Source organism: Polyodon spathula, chromosome 10, assembly GCF_017654505.1.
Source record: "Polyodon spathula isolate WHYD16114869_AA chromosome 10, ASM1765450v1, whole genome shotgun sequence".
NCBI classification, from domain to species: domain Eukaryota; kingdom Metazoa; phylum Chordata; class Actinopteri; order Acipenseriformes; family Polyodontidae; genus Polyodon; species Polyodon spathula.
In genome coordinates this window covers 26,483,502-26,499,967 of record NC_054543.1, presented here as the reverse complement: position 1 = coordinate 26,499,967, position 16,466 = coordinate 26,483,502, and the positions used below count along the sequence as shown (strand labels likewise).

Sequence of the window (16,466 nt, the reverse complement as noted above, 5' to 3'; positions counted from 1 at the left end):
CCCAACTCTTTTATCAATTCCAGAGGTTCGTCTCCTTTTACGAGGAATTTCCAAGTGCCCTCCAGCTCCTTCTTCTGCACGCCTGCCTATTTCTATTGACTTTCTCAGTAACTTGATTTCAATTCTGCACCATGGCTGTTTTTCTCCATTTGATGATTTAACTATGGAAGTCACATGTCTATCAGCATTTTCGGGTTTTCAATATGTTCTGAATATACAGTACCTTCTATTGCCAGCTTTCCTACCCTGGGTATCCGCTGCAGTGACCTCAAGCTCATCCCAGATTCTCATACATCATGCATTTCAAAAACAGAGCATCTGCAGCAAGGACAATGTATTCAGCTTTCTAAGATCAACTGTCCTCTGTGTCCCTTCACTTCCATGTTGAAGTACATTGCAGAACGCAAGGCCATTTCATCCTCCGACCCTTTGTTTATCAATTCAAGCTGGTCCATTGTATCAAGGCATTGGTTTTCAACACACCTTTCCACCGTGGTGTCCAGAGCAGGTCTTCCTTCGCAATTCTACACCCCTCATTCATTTAGAGTAGGGGCAGCTACTTCAGCTGCAAAAGCCAACATTAACCAACATCTAATGAAAAATATGGGGCGATGGACTTCATCCGTAGTCGAAACTTATATTCGTTCTTCATCATCTGAAATATCTTCCGCACATCAGTCCATTGCTAGTATGTCCGGAGTGGGGACGACCTTTCTGCCTGAGCCACCAAAGATTTCCCCCTAAGAAATAAAATTAAAAGAAAGGGTTTTTTTCTTTCCACTGTGCAGAGGGTCTTCACATAGTCATTAGGGTACAGTATACTAACCCCTTTGTCACGTTAAGTGTTTGTTTTCTTTCATCTAAATGTTTTCTTTTTTCTTCTTTCTTATGCATTGGCAGTTCTCTCTTTTTTTTCTTCATGTTGCGTCAGCGGGGAGCCGGGGGTCCATCTTTTGGGGGGTTAGTGACTCCACTTTCTCCAACCCTTTGTTAAGCTCCGCTTCATTTACCTCATAGAGGAGGGTTCTCCATGAGTCAGAGGGGACCCCCGGCCAAACCCTTCCATCTACATGTATGTTTCTTTTGGAATTCTTCTTTCAGGTCTGATGCCTCTATGTGAGGGTCCTCAAGCGGCGGAATCCCTCGTGTTTGTCGGGTCTCCTCAAAGACGATGGCCCCTCTCCTGTTTGTCGGGTCTCCTCAGCTACGGAACCTCCCTTCTATTATGTTGGGCTTTGAAGAGGCGGAACACCACGCATTATATGTTTTAACATACACTTTATGTTTTCTTTCCGGTTCGCGAGCCTCTTCGTATGTTGGGTCACCTCAGAGACGATGGCCCCCCTCCTGTTTGTCGGGTCTCCTCAGTGACGGAACCCCCCTACTGTATATGTTGGGTCAGGAAGAGCCGGAACCTCTTTTGTATTAACAACACCAACTCATGTTTTCCTTTCCGGTCCGCGAGCCTCTTCGTATGTCGGGTAACCTCAGAGACGGTGCCCCTCTCTTATGTCAGGTCACCTCAAAGACGGTGGCCCCCCTCCTGTTTATCGTGTCTATCGATCAAGTAAATGTTGGGCCTTGAAGAGGCGGAACCCCTCTCTCCATGTGTATATGTTTACTAACTCTGTCAATAAACACTATCAGGGGCCATAGCTCTGCCCTGTGAACTTGAAGGTGAATTGTTACATTTCTATTTCAGGGAACCAGGGTTATTATGATAACCTAATGTTCCCTTTCAAGTATGAAATGTAACCATTACCACATGGGTAAGTGACCAACGCTGTCGTAAGGCAAGATTGTATAACGACTGGAATGCTATGCAGAGAGGCTGCCGTGTGCATTACCATATAGAACCCCAGTAACAAGTAGCTAGGGTGAAAAAAATTGAGGGAGAAACTCACCTCTATGCTTGTGTTGCAAGGGTCGACCTGGGAAGCCACCTTAAACACTAGTTCCAAAGCCAGGGTTTTGAGAATCTACGACATTCAGTCTGTAGAACCTAGTAAAAGGTATGGGAAGTAGGCCACACTGCTGCATTGTAAATGTCCTTGACAGATGCACCCTTGAATAAAGCACATGAAGTTGCCAGGGTTTGACCATGGTATTTAGCCCCATAGTAGACAAAAAATTACTCAAACTGCCTCCAACTTCATCCTGTCAACGTAGTGTGCCAGGGCCCGCACTGGGCAGAGTGTTTGGAGCTGCCAATCTGTCAGACTGGAAAAGAGGTGGATGGAAAGCCTCTAATTCCTCCAGACTGGATGACATGGAATGTTGAGATCGTCTTTGGCAAAGAGGTAACCTTTGTCCTGGCCTCTATAAAAATTAAGCAGGCTTTTGCAAACAGAATGCCTGCATCTCACTAGCTATGTGGAGGTGATAACAAGCAAGAAAGCTGCTTTGAGTGATAAATAATTCAGAATGCAGAGAGGAACAATCTCCTTCATAAGCGTCTGAAGCTGCTGAGGCCCTTTCAAAAATTGTCCCACCAGGAAGTGAGCTCCTGAAGAGACAGAGTTAGTCTTGACATGGCACGTTGAAATAGCTGCCAGCTAGCCCTTTAAAGTGAGGGGAATTTCCCCTTGTCAAAAAGTTCCTGCAAAACATGCAGTATAACTGCCATGTGACATGTAGTAGAGTCAGACCCAGAGGCAGGCACCACGTCTGAAAAACGCCCCACTTGTACCTGTACTGGGAATGCATGGATGCTGCTCTGGCATTTTATAGGGTGTCAATAACCCTATTTGACAGACCCAGAAGGCTCAAATGCAGCTGTTCAGACACAAGACTCTGAGCTGCAGGTTCTCGTGTGCCCAGAGAAAAAGCTTACGGGCCACACGATGGAGACTGGGCCTGGGGCTGCCCTGATGGTACAGACATGCACATGCCTCCCTCGAACCTGCAAAAAGTTCTGCAAGGCCTCACTGGCGTACTCTGGCCTCAGGCAGGAAAAGCATTTGCCGTGCTTGTCCTCAACAAGCATATTGGCCTTGCATGTCTTGCAGGGATAAGACCCAGGCATGATGCAAGAAGCAAGCAATGCAGTATACAGTTTATACAAATGTACAGGTGCTGCCTCAGTCTTCTTGTAGACCACAACCGGGAGTGTCAAGACCCGAACAATACCAGCTAGGTACTGGACCGGGGGTGTAAGCACCAATCGGTAGCAGGTCGCAACTATGAAGGTACAGGTTCAATGGCTTTAGCACTGGGTCTGTACAGTACAGTACTGGGTCGGTTCGGTCACTGTAGCACCGGGTCGGAACCAGGACTGTAACCTCAGGTTGGGAGTGGAGCATGTCAGTGACCTTGGTTCCAGTGTGGTATGGGTCCACTGATTCGCAGTTACCACGGGTAGCAACGTACAGGGATGCCCACCTGTACCAGTCACTGGAAAAATCACTCAGTAAGTATTCACACGAGACTTAATCGAGGTTAATCCAAAAGCAGTCGCCAAAATGGCAGCAAGATACTGAGGGAGAGACTGTAAGCAGTCTCAACCGAAGTGTGCATCCTGGTCCAGCGCAGCGCTGCTGAGCCCAGCAGTTGTGTGTGTATTTCTGTAAAAACAAACAGAAAATACAACATGAGAAAAATATATGTCCCTAAAAAACAATAATGACACAATTACAGTTTACAAAATAAACATTAAATCTGCTTACAAGTGTATTCCATGTAGTAGTGTCCTGCAGTTGCTGTGGAATCCTTTCAGCCACCCAGTTTCAATAAAAGAAACGTATACACTCTATGAAATAAAGTTTCTGCTCCATTGTATAATTTTGCACACGACTACTGGCCAATGTTGCCTTACGGATGTACTCAGAAACTTTTATAGGCTGAAATAGGTAATCAGCATTTCTGATTCGACTTATGCCTTTATAAAATAAATAAATAATGACTAATACAAATTTTATTTTTCCTCTAAAGCAACTTTCATTTTGCCTGTGTTTTAGGAAAATTATATTATACATATGAATTTGATTTAAGAAAATGGGAAAATGTTCTTAGGAAATTCAGCAGTAGTATTACTTTCATGCGTAAATACATTGCCGTATATAATTCTTACATTTAAAAAATGTAAATTAAAAAACAATTAAGATGTTGGGTTTCTTAAAAATAAATAAAAAAATAACACTGTTTGGTAGCACACTACAATAAAGAATTTAAACCTCCGTATAATATAAAGCTCCGTACTGAAGCTGGGGATCTGCTTGTCCCCAGCTTATTATCAACTGCAACGAAAAAAAGATGCGTACACAGCTGGGGAGGATTCTGAGAGAGTACCATATTAGCTAGTCCACAACTTTACGAGGTTTAATAGCATCCTCCTCTATAGCGAGACACTGCCGGGACACGGTCACCTCACTTTGCACGGAGGTTTGTCAGCATCCTCCTCTATAGCGAGACACTCCGCCGGGACAGGGCCACTTCTCTCTGCATGGAGGTTGTATTCGACATGTGCACCTCTCTCTTTGTTGAGGTTTGATGGCATCCGCTGTAGCGAGACACACCATCGGGACGTGGCCACCTCTGTCTGTGTGGAGGTTTATCGGGACACGCCAACTTCTTTCTGCATGGTTTGTCAGCATCCTGCTCTATAGCAAGGCACTCTGCTGGGACACGCTCACCTCTCTCTGTCTGGAGGTTTGTCAGCATCCTCCTCTATAGCGAGACACTCCACCGGGACATGACCACTTGTCTCTGCATGGAGGTTTGTTCGGACATGTGCACCTCTCTCTTTGTGGAGGTTTGTCAGCATGCTCTATAGCGAGACACTCCATTGGGACATGCCCACCTCTCTCGTGTGGAGGTTTGTCAGCATCCTCCTCTATAGCAAGACACTTCACCGGGACACGCCCACCTGCGTTAGGGATCCTCAGCGGGTCAACCACCAGCTGCTTCTCTCGCAACTAAACACAGCAGGTAGCATGACTAACATGGAGGGTCTGACTCAATAACAAAACAAAATCCCAAAACAGAAAGTAAACTACATGCAAACATGTGCAAAGCCTCAGTCCTGCCACACAACCAAAGACCAATTTGGATCCAATTGAGAAACTTGGTTCTGATTTGAATTATAGTAGTTGTTTAAAGCATCACTGTGGCTTACAAAGGACTCTTCTCTGCAAGTTCAGCTGGTACACCAGTGTGTAACCATGCAAATGTCCCCCGCAACACATGCTCCACTGTAAGAAATGCCATATTTTTTGTTTGTAGCATTTCTTACTGATGCATTTCTTACATGCACTGAAGTAAGATTGTTGCAGGGGGACAGTTTCATAGTTACACTCTGGTGTACAAGTTAAACTTGGAAAGAAGACCTACTTGAGAGCTCTATTGAGGTAATTTTATAACCCCTGCCATACATACCCTCTTCATTCACGACTGGGAGGGCCGACACATGAGTCTCTACAAAGATGGAGATGGCTTCGAAGACTGTGGCATTTTCCTGCACTGTAGCAATCTTTTTAAATGTCCCAATTCCCAATTCCTTAACAGTCTTCTGCAGGTACCGTGGCTTTGGAATCATTGAACCCTGGAGAAGAAAAAATATGCAGTCTGTTGTATGTTTCAACATACTGAGAGTGTATTTCATTCTCACACACTCTTTACTGTGTCAAGCATACAAAGAGTGCAAGAGAAACTGATTAGAGGTAGCCACCGAATACTTAGAAACATATTAAGTCAATAAATCTAAATAAAATAAAAAATTAAAAACAGATGAAATGTGTTTGATGTTAATGCAACACTGATTTTAACATGTCTGTTTATATAGTTCCTGGTTTGGTTTAAGTGTTTTGAATGCTTTGTCATGAACATTGAGATCTACAGGTGCAGCTTATAGGTTCCAGTGGGGGAGCATGACTTATAATATTAGTCAAAACTATTGTATATAAATTGTGTTTATATGACAACTAGTTTACTGATGTGTATGTTTTTTCTGTTGTTCTCCGTGGGATTGTACCACACCACTGGTAACACCTGAGATGTGCAAAAAAAAAAAACATTTCTGTGTAAAGGGCTTTACCTCAGAATGACTATATACACACACACACACACACACAGTACCTTGAAAAACTATTTGCCTGTCAGATTTTCTGCATTTTTGCATATTTTTCCCACTGAATGTTATCAGATCATTAACTAAGATCTAATATTAGATAAAAATGACCCTGAGTGAACAACTAACACAACATTTTGATATTTATTTCATTTATTTATTACAGAAAGTTATGCAACACCCAACGCCCCGTGTGAAAAAGTAATCGCCCCCTTAGACTCAATAACTAGCTATGCCACCTTTAGAAGCAATAACTGCAATCAAACGCTTTCTGTAGTTATTGATCAGTCTCTCACAGCGTCATGGAGGAATTTTGTCCAGTACCCGGTGTCCCTGCAGTTTTTTATTCCAACTGCACCCTAAAGTACTTTATTGGATCTTATTAGAAGCTTAATTGGTCCAATTAACTAATTTACGGTATGGTTAAAACAAAAACCAGGAGGGACACCAGCCCTCCATGACCTGAGTTGTGCACCACTGCTCTAGAACCTGTGTGCTGACAACTTCACTCTGATGGTAAGGGCCAAAGTTAGTCATATTTATATTGGGCAGGGCTGGCCCAAATCAGACCTGACTGTTAATCAAAGTTAAAAAACTAAACACGGCTAGTGAGATGCCACTTCGATGCAGAAATTCACAATACTGCAAACATTTTGTTTAATATCCTCAAGACACAAAACTCTCGATTTATACTAGATTATATGGCACCCAACTGAAAAGTTACAAATGAGAGGAGGCCATTCAGCCTATCTTGTTCGTTTGGTTGTTAGAAGTTTATTGATCCCAGAATCTCATCAAGCAGCTTCTTGAAGAATCCCAGGGTGTCAGCTTCAACAACATTACTGGAAAGTTGGTTCCAGAGTCCCACGATTATCTGTGTAAAAAAGTGTCTTCTACTTGCTGTTCTGAATGCCCCTTTATCTAATTTCCACTGTTCCTTGTTTCTTTTTTCAGGTCGAAAAAGTCCCTTGGGTCGACATTGTCAATACCTTTTAGAATTTTGAATGCTTGAATTAGGTAGCCGCGTAGTCTTCTTTGTTCAAGACTGAATAGATTCAATGCTTTTAGCCTGTCTGCATATTACATGCCTTTTAAAACTGGAATAATTCTGGTCGCTCTTCTTTGCACTCTCTCTAGAGCAGTAATATCCTTTTGTAGCGAGGTGACCAGAACTGAACAGAGTATTCTAGATGAGGTCTTACTAATGCATTGTAAAGTTTTAACATTACTTCCCTTGATTTAAATTCAACACTTTTCACTACACATCCGAGGAGCATCTTGTTGGCCTTTTTCATAGATTCCCCAAATTGTCTAGATGAAGATATTTCTGAGTCAACTTAAACTCCTAGATCTTTTTCATAGATTCCTTCTTCCATTTCAGTATCTCACATATGGCATTTATAATGCAAATTTTTATTGCCTGCAGCATGCAGTACCTTACAATTTTCTCTACTAAATGTCATTTGCCGTGTGTCTACCTAGTTCTGAATGCTGTCTAGATGACCTTTGCTTCTGCATCAGTGTTTGCCACTCCTATTTTTGTGTCGTCTGCAAATTTAACACCTTTGTTTACTGTACCAGAATCTAAGTCATTAATGTAGATGAGGAATAGCAGAGGACCTAACACTGATCCCTGTGGTACACCACTGGTTACCTTGTTCCATTTTGAGGTTTCTCCTTTAATCAGTACTTTTTTACACGTTAACCACTCCCTAATCCATGTACATGCTTTTTCTTGAATCCCTACTGCGTTCAGTTTTATAATTAATCTTTTATGCGGGATTCGTAAGGGCTTATTGAATTTACTCTGAAATAATACATCAAGGAGCCTTTCTTTTGATCGCTTTTGCTCTTTTTAAAAAAAAAGGAAGGTCAGAGTATCATTTGACAGAATAGATAAGTCGTTGATGCATGGATGAACGAGACAGTAGAAATGGCAAGAGGAAGCAATGAATTCTGAACGTCTTAAGAACCAGGAAAACATAGCTTGAAGGAGTTGTATCTAAAATGTTACATTTGTGTGGATAATCAACAGTCAGTTTAATGTAATTAAGGTTATTTTAAGTAAGCAACAATTACGGCAGCTCAGCTCTAATTATACAAAAATGTCCACTTTTTGGGGGTATTCTCTATGAATAACTGTGCTATCTTCACCGCTCCAATTGTATTTCATAGAGTAAGCTATTCTGAAGAGTTTTGTCTATTCTTTTCATTACCAAAAATATAGTTAAATGAAAGATTCGCTCGCAAAGTTGCCCCCCTCACCCCCACCGTCATGTGTCTTTTAAGTGTGTTATACGTGCGGTTCGTTGCATCATATTCTGAATTTGTAATTGTTGTTTTACCACAGTTCAGACATAAAAATAACTTTATTCTGATTTTTAATTAACTGTACAGTGTGTGACTTGTACAGCGCATGTATTATATCTTTTATTGCTTTGATTGTCTTCTGGTTTAAATGGCGCATTTTTTTCTATTGGCTTCGATTTAGCTAACAATAGCATTTCACACAAACACACACAAAATCTCACTTTACAGTACATTTCTGTACAACCCAAGATCACAGTATTTTTTTCTAAACAATTTTATTACGATTTTTAAACAAACTGTACTGGTGTACTGGTGACTTGTAAAGCTCAAGTATTATACATTTGTTTACATTGTCTTCTGGTTTAAAAAGCACGGTGCAGTTTTTTTTTGCTTCGTATGGATGCAGTACAGCTGCAACAGGGCTTCAAAAAATATTTTCTTAGTTTACAGTATGTGTCTTTGTATACTGTACGGTGTGTATGTGTAAAATCATATCAGCCTTTCCAGTGCAATTACCGTGTTTTAAGTTGCATGAGTTAGTGAAACTATTCTTTATAGACACCAGCGAAAAATGGCTGCTTGAAGAAATATTTTTTCCTAGGCTGCCATTTTCCATAGCAACAGCTCTCCCCAGTGGTAGGAACGTGTCATTTCAGGGTGAAAAATGGGGAAAACTGGCATGTCACCCATATTGATTGGCTCATGGTGGCCATGTTTGTTCATGAAGGAACTTTTCCTGAATACAAATTTTAGAGGACACTACAAAGATAACGTATACCCAAGACTCAGGTCAATCGGCCAAAGGGTTCATGAGGAGTGGTCGTTTAAGAGTCCAACACAGACGACATACCATGCGACTGAGCCAGTTTTTAGTTTGACCTTTTGGAGAGGTCAAAGGTCGCAGGTGATGACATTTTTTCATAGAGCACATAGGACTTCCTATATGTGTTCCATTATAACTTTGACCATATCGGCACGTCCTAGGAGATAAACTTGAAACATTAATTCCAATATGGCCACCAAACTATGTGACCAATATGCTTTCGATTTTAGTGGTTATTACTTTATTATGGGCTGCACAACTGTACCAACATTGAAGAGCATACGTGCAACACTGTTCTCGTTATGGGTCATAAAAGTCATTTTTCAATATGGCCGCCAAACCATGTGACCAAAACACGCCATTTTGAAAATGTGATGAGTCAAAGGGGTTTCGGTCTGTGATTCAGCCTCCCGACAGTAGGTGGCATCAAACCAACTCGGGACTTCCCTTACCAAGATCTCGTGACCATGGCAAAAGTCATCTTTTTGAGGGGCGGCACCTTGGTGAGGGGCGGAAGTACGAGTATGTAAATTCCAGCCACTGGAGTCAAGTGAAGGATAAGGACACGTGTCGGTTGGGGATTGGTGTTCCACTGACTACAGAGGCGGGACATTACATACTAAAGGGAACGTACTACTGTGTTCGGGGTTGGTCCGAAAGTAAAAGTAGGAGGAGTCACGGGTGAAGGGAGATACTGGTTTTGTGCAGCGGGTTTTTTTGATTTACTAACATTTCTTTTGTCTTTTTTTTTGTTTATGGTCACGACGAAGACAAATTAAAGACGTGTCATCAGTTTGTTTTGGATTTCACCCCTGCACTCCTTCCCTCACACCATTTTGTTTTTTTGTTTGTTATTTAATCCTTTTGTTGTGTATAGAAAATAAAAATAAATTATTTTATTTCTGTACACATAAATTACTGTCTGGACATTCCATTTAATACACTCTCGCCTCACACCCATACTCAGTTTCATGTCTCTAGTGTATTGCAGTATGGATTTATACTTTAATATATGTAAATAGAGCACTCATGAGATTGTTATTTTGCTCGCTGCATCCGTGTTTTTTAATGAAAAAGCAGGGATTTTAAAATTTCGAAAGAACCTTGTCATGAGCAAACATGACAATTTTGGTGCCGATCAACATTGCGGTTTCAGACAAGAAGATCTTTGAATATTTTTTACAAAACTGTGAACTTTTTCCACTCAGGGACGCCAGTCTGGTTGTCCACACATAGGCGTCCACTTACGTATGCCTTTTCATGACACTGCGACAAACTTTTGGTGGAATAATAAAAATAATAATAATAATAATAATAATAATAATAATAATAATAAATAATAATAATAATAATAATAAACACAGCAATAACAATAGGCTTCCCAGACTTTGAACTTTTTCCAAGAAAACATGGTTCAATCATCACAATTAATCCCTAATGCAGCTTCCTATGTTTCCTATAATTAGTTAATGGGCTACTTAAGTTGTATCGTGTACACAGCATAATCTTATGCTGAAATTTATGTGCAGTGATCTATTTGATACAGCTGAGGAGCTATAGGCCAATTTGTGGGTTTTGAAACTTAGCAGAGGTCAAAGGTCATGGTTAATGACATTTTTTTTATTGAGCAGTATGACTTCCTATATGTGTCCATATGAACCATGACTCTATTTGTGATCCCTTGACCCTTTGGAAAGGTGAAAGGTCACGGGTGACATTTTTAATGGAGCACATATGCCTTCCTATACATGTTCAATTATAAGTGTGGAAGCGACAGCGTGGGAGAAGTACAGGCATGGAAAAGTGCAGAGCAGTTTAGAAGCAGTAAGGAGAAACTACATCTTTAATTGCTTTAATCAGAAAACACAGGACATTAGGGAAACACTGCAGCTCAAAGTCAAACAGCCACATGTGTTTTTCTGATAACAAACAAGCTGAAACTCTGAGAAGCTGATTCAAATTCAGCACCGTTCTGAGACATGGGCGAGGGGAGGAGCCAACAGCACAGCAGAACAACGCAGCTTTAAACGAGGCAGTCTTCTCAGCGACAGCGAGTGGAAGCGACAGCGTGGGAGAAGTACAGGCATGGAAAAGGACAGAGCAGTTTAGAAGCAGTTTGAAAGCAGGTTGACGGCTGCAGAAGAAACTAAACTTCAAAAAAAAAATATCAACATGGTCTTCAAGCCAATAATCTGTGACACCTGCATGATGTGGAAAATCCGAGAAAACCCAGCGGAGCTAAACCAAGTGTGCGTAAAGTGCCGCGCGATCCAGGTTTGCATAAACTAGTAAGTATGATAGAAATTAAGCTGGAAGAAATGAGACAGCAACAGGATCTTGAGGAGCTGGCACACCCACAATTCATGGAAGTCTGCACCACCCCTAACAGAATGAAAGCCACCAGGGAGATAGAAGGTCAGAACAGCTGGGTTCGGTAGGCAGAAACAGGGAAAAAAAGAATCTTCATCAAACACAACCACCAGAAATCAAAACCAACAAATTTGAGTCACTTCAAAATTTTGATGAGCAAAACCAACAACAAGTGAACAAAAGGAACAACATCCAGGACCCTATTGACAATGGTGACCAGACAGCAAAAAGAAGGGAGGTCATGATTGTTGGGGACGCCATATTGAGAAATACAGCAAGTTCAGTTCGCAGTTTGGACCCGCTTACTACAACAGTGTGCTGCCTTCCGGGAGCCTCGGTCAAGCACATCACTGAGAACGTGGACAGGCTCCTAGAATGAACAGGAGACGACCGGGTAGTAGTCGTCCACATCGGTACAAACAACATTGGAAGAGACAGACCAAAATCCCTGCAAAACAAATTCAGAGAGCTAGAAAGGAAATTAAAAGAGAAAGACCAAAACTGTGGTATTTAATGGTATACAACCAGCACCTTGCAAAGGACCATATGGACAGCTGGAAATAATTAATCTAAACGCATGGCTGAAGACGTAGTGCACACGAGAAGGCTTCACCTATCTTGATCATTGGACCACATTCTACAACGAGGACTATCTGTATAGACGGGACGGACTGCACTTAAATAAAAAGGGAACCAATATACTTGGAGAAAAGATCCTCGAGCAGGTTCAGAAGCATTTAAACTAGAAAGGAAGGGGGGAAATCAACAAAAAGGAAGGGAGAGAAATCAACTAGAAAGGAAGGGGGGAGAAATCAACAAAAAAACAGAAGGGAGACCGCATCAAAACAAGAACAACAACTCAGGTAAGACAACCATTAAATGTATTTATCTAAATGCTAGAAGTATCAGAAACAAAATTCTAGAACTTGAAGCTACTGCACTAACAGGTAACTATGATGTGATAGGTGTTACAGAAACTTGGTTGTCTGAGAGTGATGGGGACGAATATAATATTTGTGGGTATACACTGTATAGGAAAGACAGGCAGGACAGAAGAGGAGGAGGGGTAGCGCTATACATAAGAAACAGTCTTGAAGCCCAGGTGTTAAACCTGGACAAAGAAAATAAAACCGAATCAATATGGGTCAGAATAACAGACAAAAATTCAAAAGGCATAATAATAGGAGCATGCTATAGACCGCCAGATTCAGACGGTGAGCACAATAATCTGTTATACAATGACATTAGAAATGTGTGTAGCAAAGGAGAAGCCATACTAATGGGGGATTTCAACTTCCCCCAAATAAAATGGGAAAACCCGGTGGGTAGCGCGAAGGATGAAATAGAAATGGTGGAAATGACAAATGACTGCTTCCTAACACAATTTGTGAAGGCACCCACTAGAGGGGAGGAATGCCTTGATTTAGTCTTTTCAAATAACGAAGATAGAATAACTAAAACAGAGGTCAGAGAACCACTGGCAAACTCAGACCACAACATGGTCTCATTTGAAGTGTTTTTTTTAAATCCCCAAAAGTAATGACTAAAGCTAAGGTTTACAATTTTAGAAAAGCAAACTATGAAGGTATGAAACAGAGACTAACATAAGTAGATTGGAGTAAAATAGAGAAAACACCCACAGAAGAAGGATGGTTGTTCTTCAAAAATGTAGTACTAGAGGCGCAAAACAATTACATCCCTAAAGTAGACAAATCTAAATGTAAAACTAAATTGCCAAAATGGTTTAATAGATCAATTAAAAAAAATATTCAGCGAAAAAAGGCACTTTACAGAGCATTAAAAAAGGACCAAAAAGAAAGTACACAGAAAGAGTACACAGAACTGCAAACGCAAGTCAAAAAGGAAGTTAGAAAGGCCAAGAGAGAAATAGAAATGAACATTGCTAAGGGAGCTAAAACCAATTCCAAAATGTTTTTCCAATATTACAACAGCAAGAGAACATTCAAAGAGGAGATTAAATGTTTAAGAGATACAAATGGCAAAATCGTAGAGGAAGAAAAAAAAATAGCAAATATATTAAATGATTACTTTTCACAAGTTTTTACAAAGGAAGATACTGACAACATGCCCCACATGTCATCCAGTTCCTATCCATTTTTAAATAACTTTAGCATAACTGAGGCAGAAGTGTTAAAGGGACTAGGAGCTCTTAAAATAAACAAATCCCCTGGGCCGGATGAGATCCTCCCAGTAGTACTCAAAGAAATGAAAGAAGTAATTTACAAACCGCTAACCAAGATCATGCAGCAGTCTCTTGACACAGGGGTGGTACCGACAGACTGGAAAATTGCAAACGTAATACCGATCCACAAAAAGGGAAACAAAACTGAACCAGGTAACTACAGACCAGTAAGCCTGACTTCTATTATATGCAAACTTATGGAAACTATAATAAGATCCAAAATGGAAAATTACCTATATGGTAACAGGGTACTGGGAGACAGTCAACATGGTTTTAGGAAAGGGAGATCGTGCCTAACTAACTTGCTTGATTTTTTTGAGGATGCAACATCGATAATGGATAATTGCAAAGCATATGACATGGTTTATTTAGATTTCCAGAAAGCTTTTGACAAAGTCCCGCACAAAAGATTAATTCTCAAACTGAACGCAGTTGGGATTCAAGGAAACACATGTACATGGATTAGGGAGTGGTTAACATGTAGAAAACAGAAAGTACTGATTAGAGGAAAAACCTCAGAATGGAGTGTGGTAACCAGCGGTGTACCACAGGGATCAGTATTAGGTCCTCTGCTATTCCTAATCTACATTAATGATTTAGATTCTGGTATAGTAAGCAAACTTGTTAAATTTGCAGACGACACAAAAGTAGGAGGAGTGGCAAACACTGTTGCAGCAGCAAAGGTCATTCAAAATGATCTAGACAAGATTCAGAACTGGGCAGACACATGGCAAATGACATTTAATAGAGAAAAGTGTAAGGTACTGCACGCAGGAAATAAAAATGTACATTATAAATATCATATGGGAGATACTGAAATTGGAGAAGGAATCTATGAAAAAGACCTAGGAGTTTTTGTTGACTCAGAAATGTCTTCATCTAGGCAATGTGGGGAAGCTATAAAAAAGGCTAACAAGATACTCGGATACATTGTGAAAAGTGTTGAATTTAAATCAAGGGAAGTAATGTTAAAACTGTACAATGCACTTGTAAGACCTCATCTTGAATATTGTGTGCAGTTCTGGTCACCTCGCTATAAAAAAGATATTGCTGCTCTAGAAAGAGTGCAAAGAAGAGCGACCAGAATTATTCCGGGCTTAAAAGGCATGTCATATGCAGACAGGCTAAAAGAATTGAATCTGTTCAGTCTTGAACAAAGAAGACTACGTGGCGACCTAATTCAAGCATTCAAAATTCTAAAAGGTATTGACAGTGTCGACGCAAGGGACTTTTTCAGCCTGAAAAAAGAAACAAGGACCAGGGGTCACAAATGGAGTTTAGAAAAAGGGGCATTCAGAACAGAAAATAGGAGACACTTTTTTACACAGAGAATTGTGAGGGTCTGGAATCAACTCCCCAGTAATGTTGTTGAAGCTGACACCCTGGGATCCTTCAAGAAGCTGCTTGATGAGATTTTGGGATCAATAAGCTACTAACAACCAAACGAGCAAGATGGGCCGAATGGTCTCCTCTCATTTGTAAACTTTCTTATGTTCTTATGTTCTTAACAACTCAGGTAAGACAACCATTAAATGTATTTATCTAAATGCTAGAAGCATCAGAAACAAAATTCTAGAACTTGAAGCTACTGCACTAACAAGTAACTATGATGTGATAGGTGTTACAGAAACTTGGTTGTCTGAGAGTGATGCGGACGAATATAATATTTGTGGGTATACACTGTATAGGAAAGATAGGCAGGACAGAAGAGGAGGAGGGGTAGTGAGATACATAAGAAACAGTCTTGAAGCCCAGGTGTTAAACCTGGACAAAGAAAATAAAGCCGAATCAATAAGGGTCAGAATAACAGACAAAAATTCAAAGGGCATAATAATAGGAGCATGCTATAGACTGCCAGATTCAGACGGTGAGCAAAATAATCTGTTATACCATGACATTAGAAATGCGTGTAGCAAAGGAGAAGCCATACTAATGGAGGATTTCAACTTCCCCCATATAAAATGGGAAAACTCGGTGGGTAGCACAAAGGATGAAATTGAAATGGTGGAAATGACAAATGACTGCTTCCTAACACAATTTGTCAAGGCACCGACTAGAGGGGGAGGCATGCCTTGATTTAGTCTTTTCAAATAACGAAGACAGAATAACTAAAACAGAGGTCAGAGAACCACTGGCAAACTCAGACCACAACACGGTCTCATTTGAAGTGCTTTTTAAAACCCAAAAAGTAATGACTAAAGCTAAGGTTTTCAATTTTAGAAAAGCAAACTATGAAGGTATGAAACAGAGACTAACAAAAGTAGATTGGAGTAAAATAGAGAAAACACCCACAGAAGAAGGATGGTTGTTCTTCAGAAATGTAGTACTAGAGGAGCAAAACAATTACATCCCTAAAGTAGACAAATCTAAATGTAAAACTAAATTGCCAAAATGGTTTAATAGATCAATTTAAAAAAATATTCAGCGAAAAAAGGCACTTTACAGAGCATTAAAAAAGGACCAAAAAGAAAGTACGCAGAAAGAGTACACAGAACTGCAAATGCAAGTCAAAAAGGAAGTTAGAAAGGCCAAGAGAGAAATAGAAATGAACATTGCTAAGGGAGCTAAAAACAATTCCAAAATGATTTTCCAATATTACAACAGCAAGAGAACATTCAAAGAGGAGATTAAATGTTTAAGAGATACAAATGGCAAAATCGTAGATGAAGAAAAAAAAAATAGCAAATATGTTAAAT

General features: G+C 40.4%; 1 protein-coding gene across 1 annotated transcript in view; it reads right to left on the bottom strand.

The window, feature by feature from the left end:
- Window positions 1-16,466, bottom strand: part of LOC121321492 (5'-AMP-activated protein kinase subunit gamma-3-like) — a 150,716-nt gene that overhangs the window by 52,285 nt on the left and 81,965 nt on the right. The window contains exon 6 of the mRNA XM_041260468.1: window positions 5,374-5,539. Coding sequence (XP_041116402.1) covers window positions 5,374-5,539 — 166 coding nt within the window. The remainder of the gene's footprint in view (window positions 1-5,373; window positions 5,540-16,466) is intronic.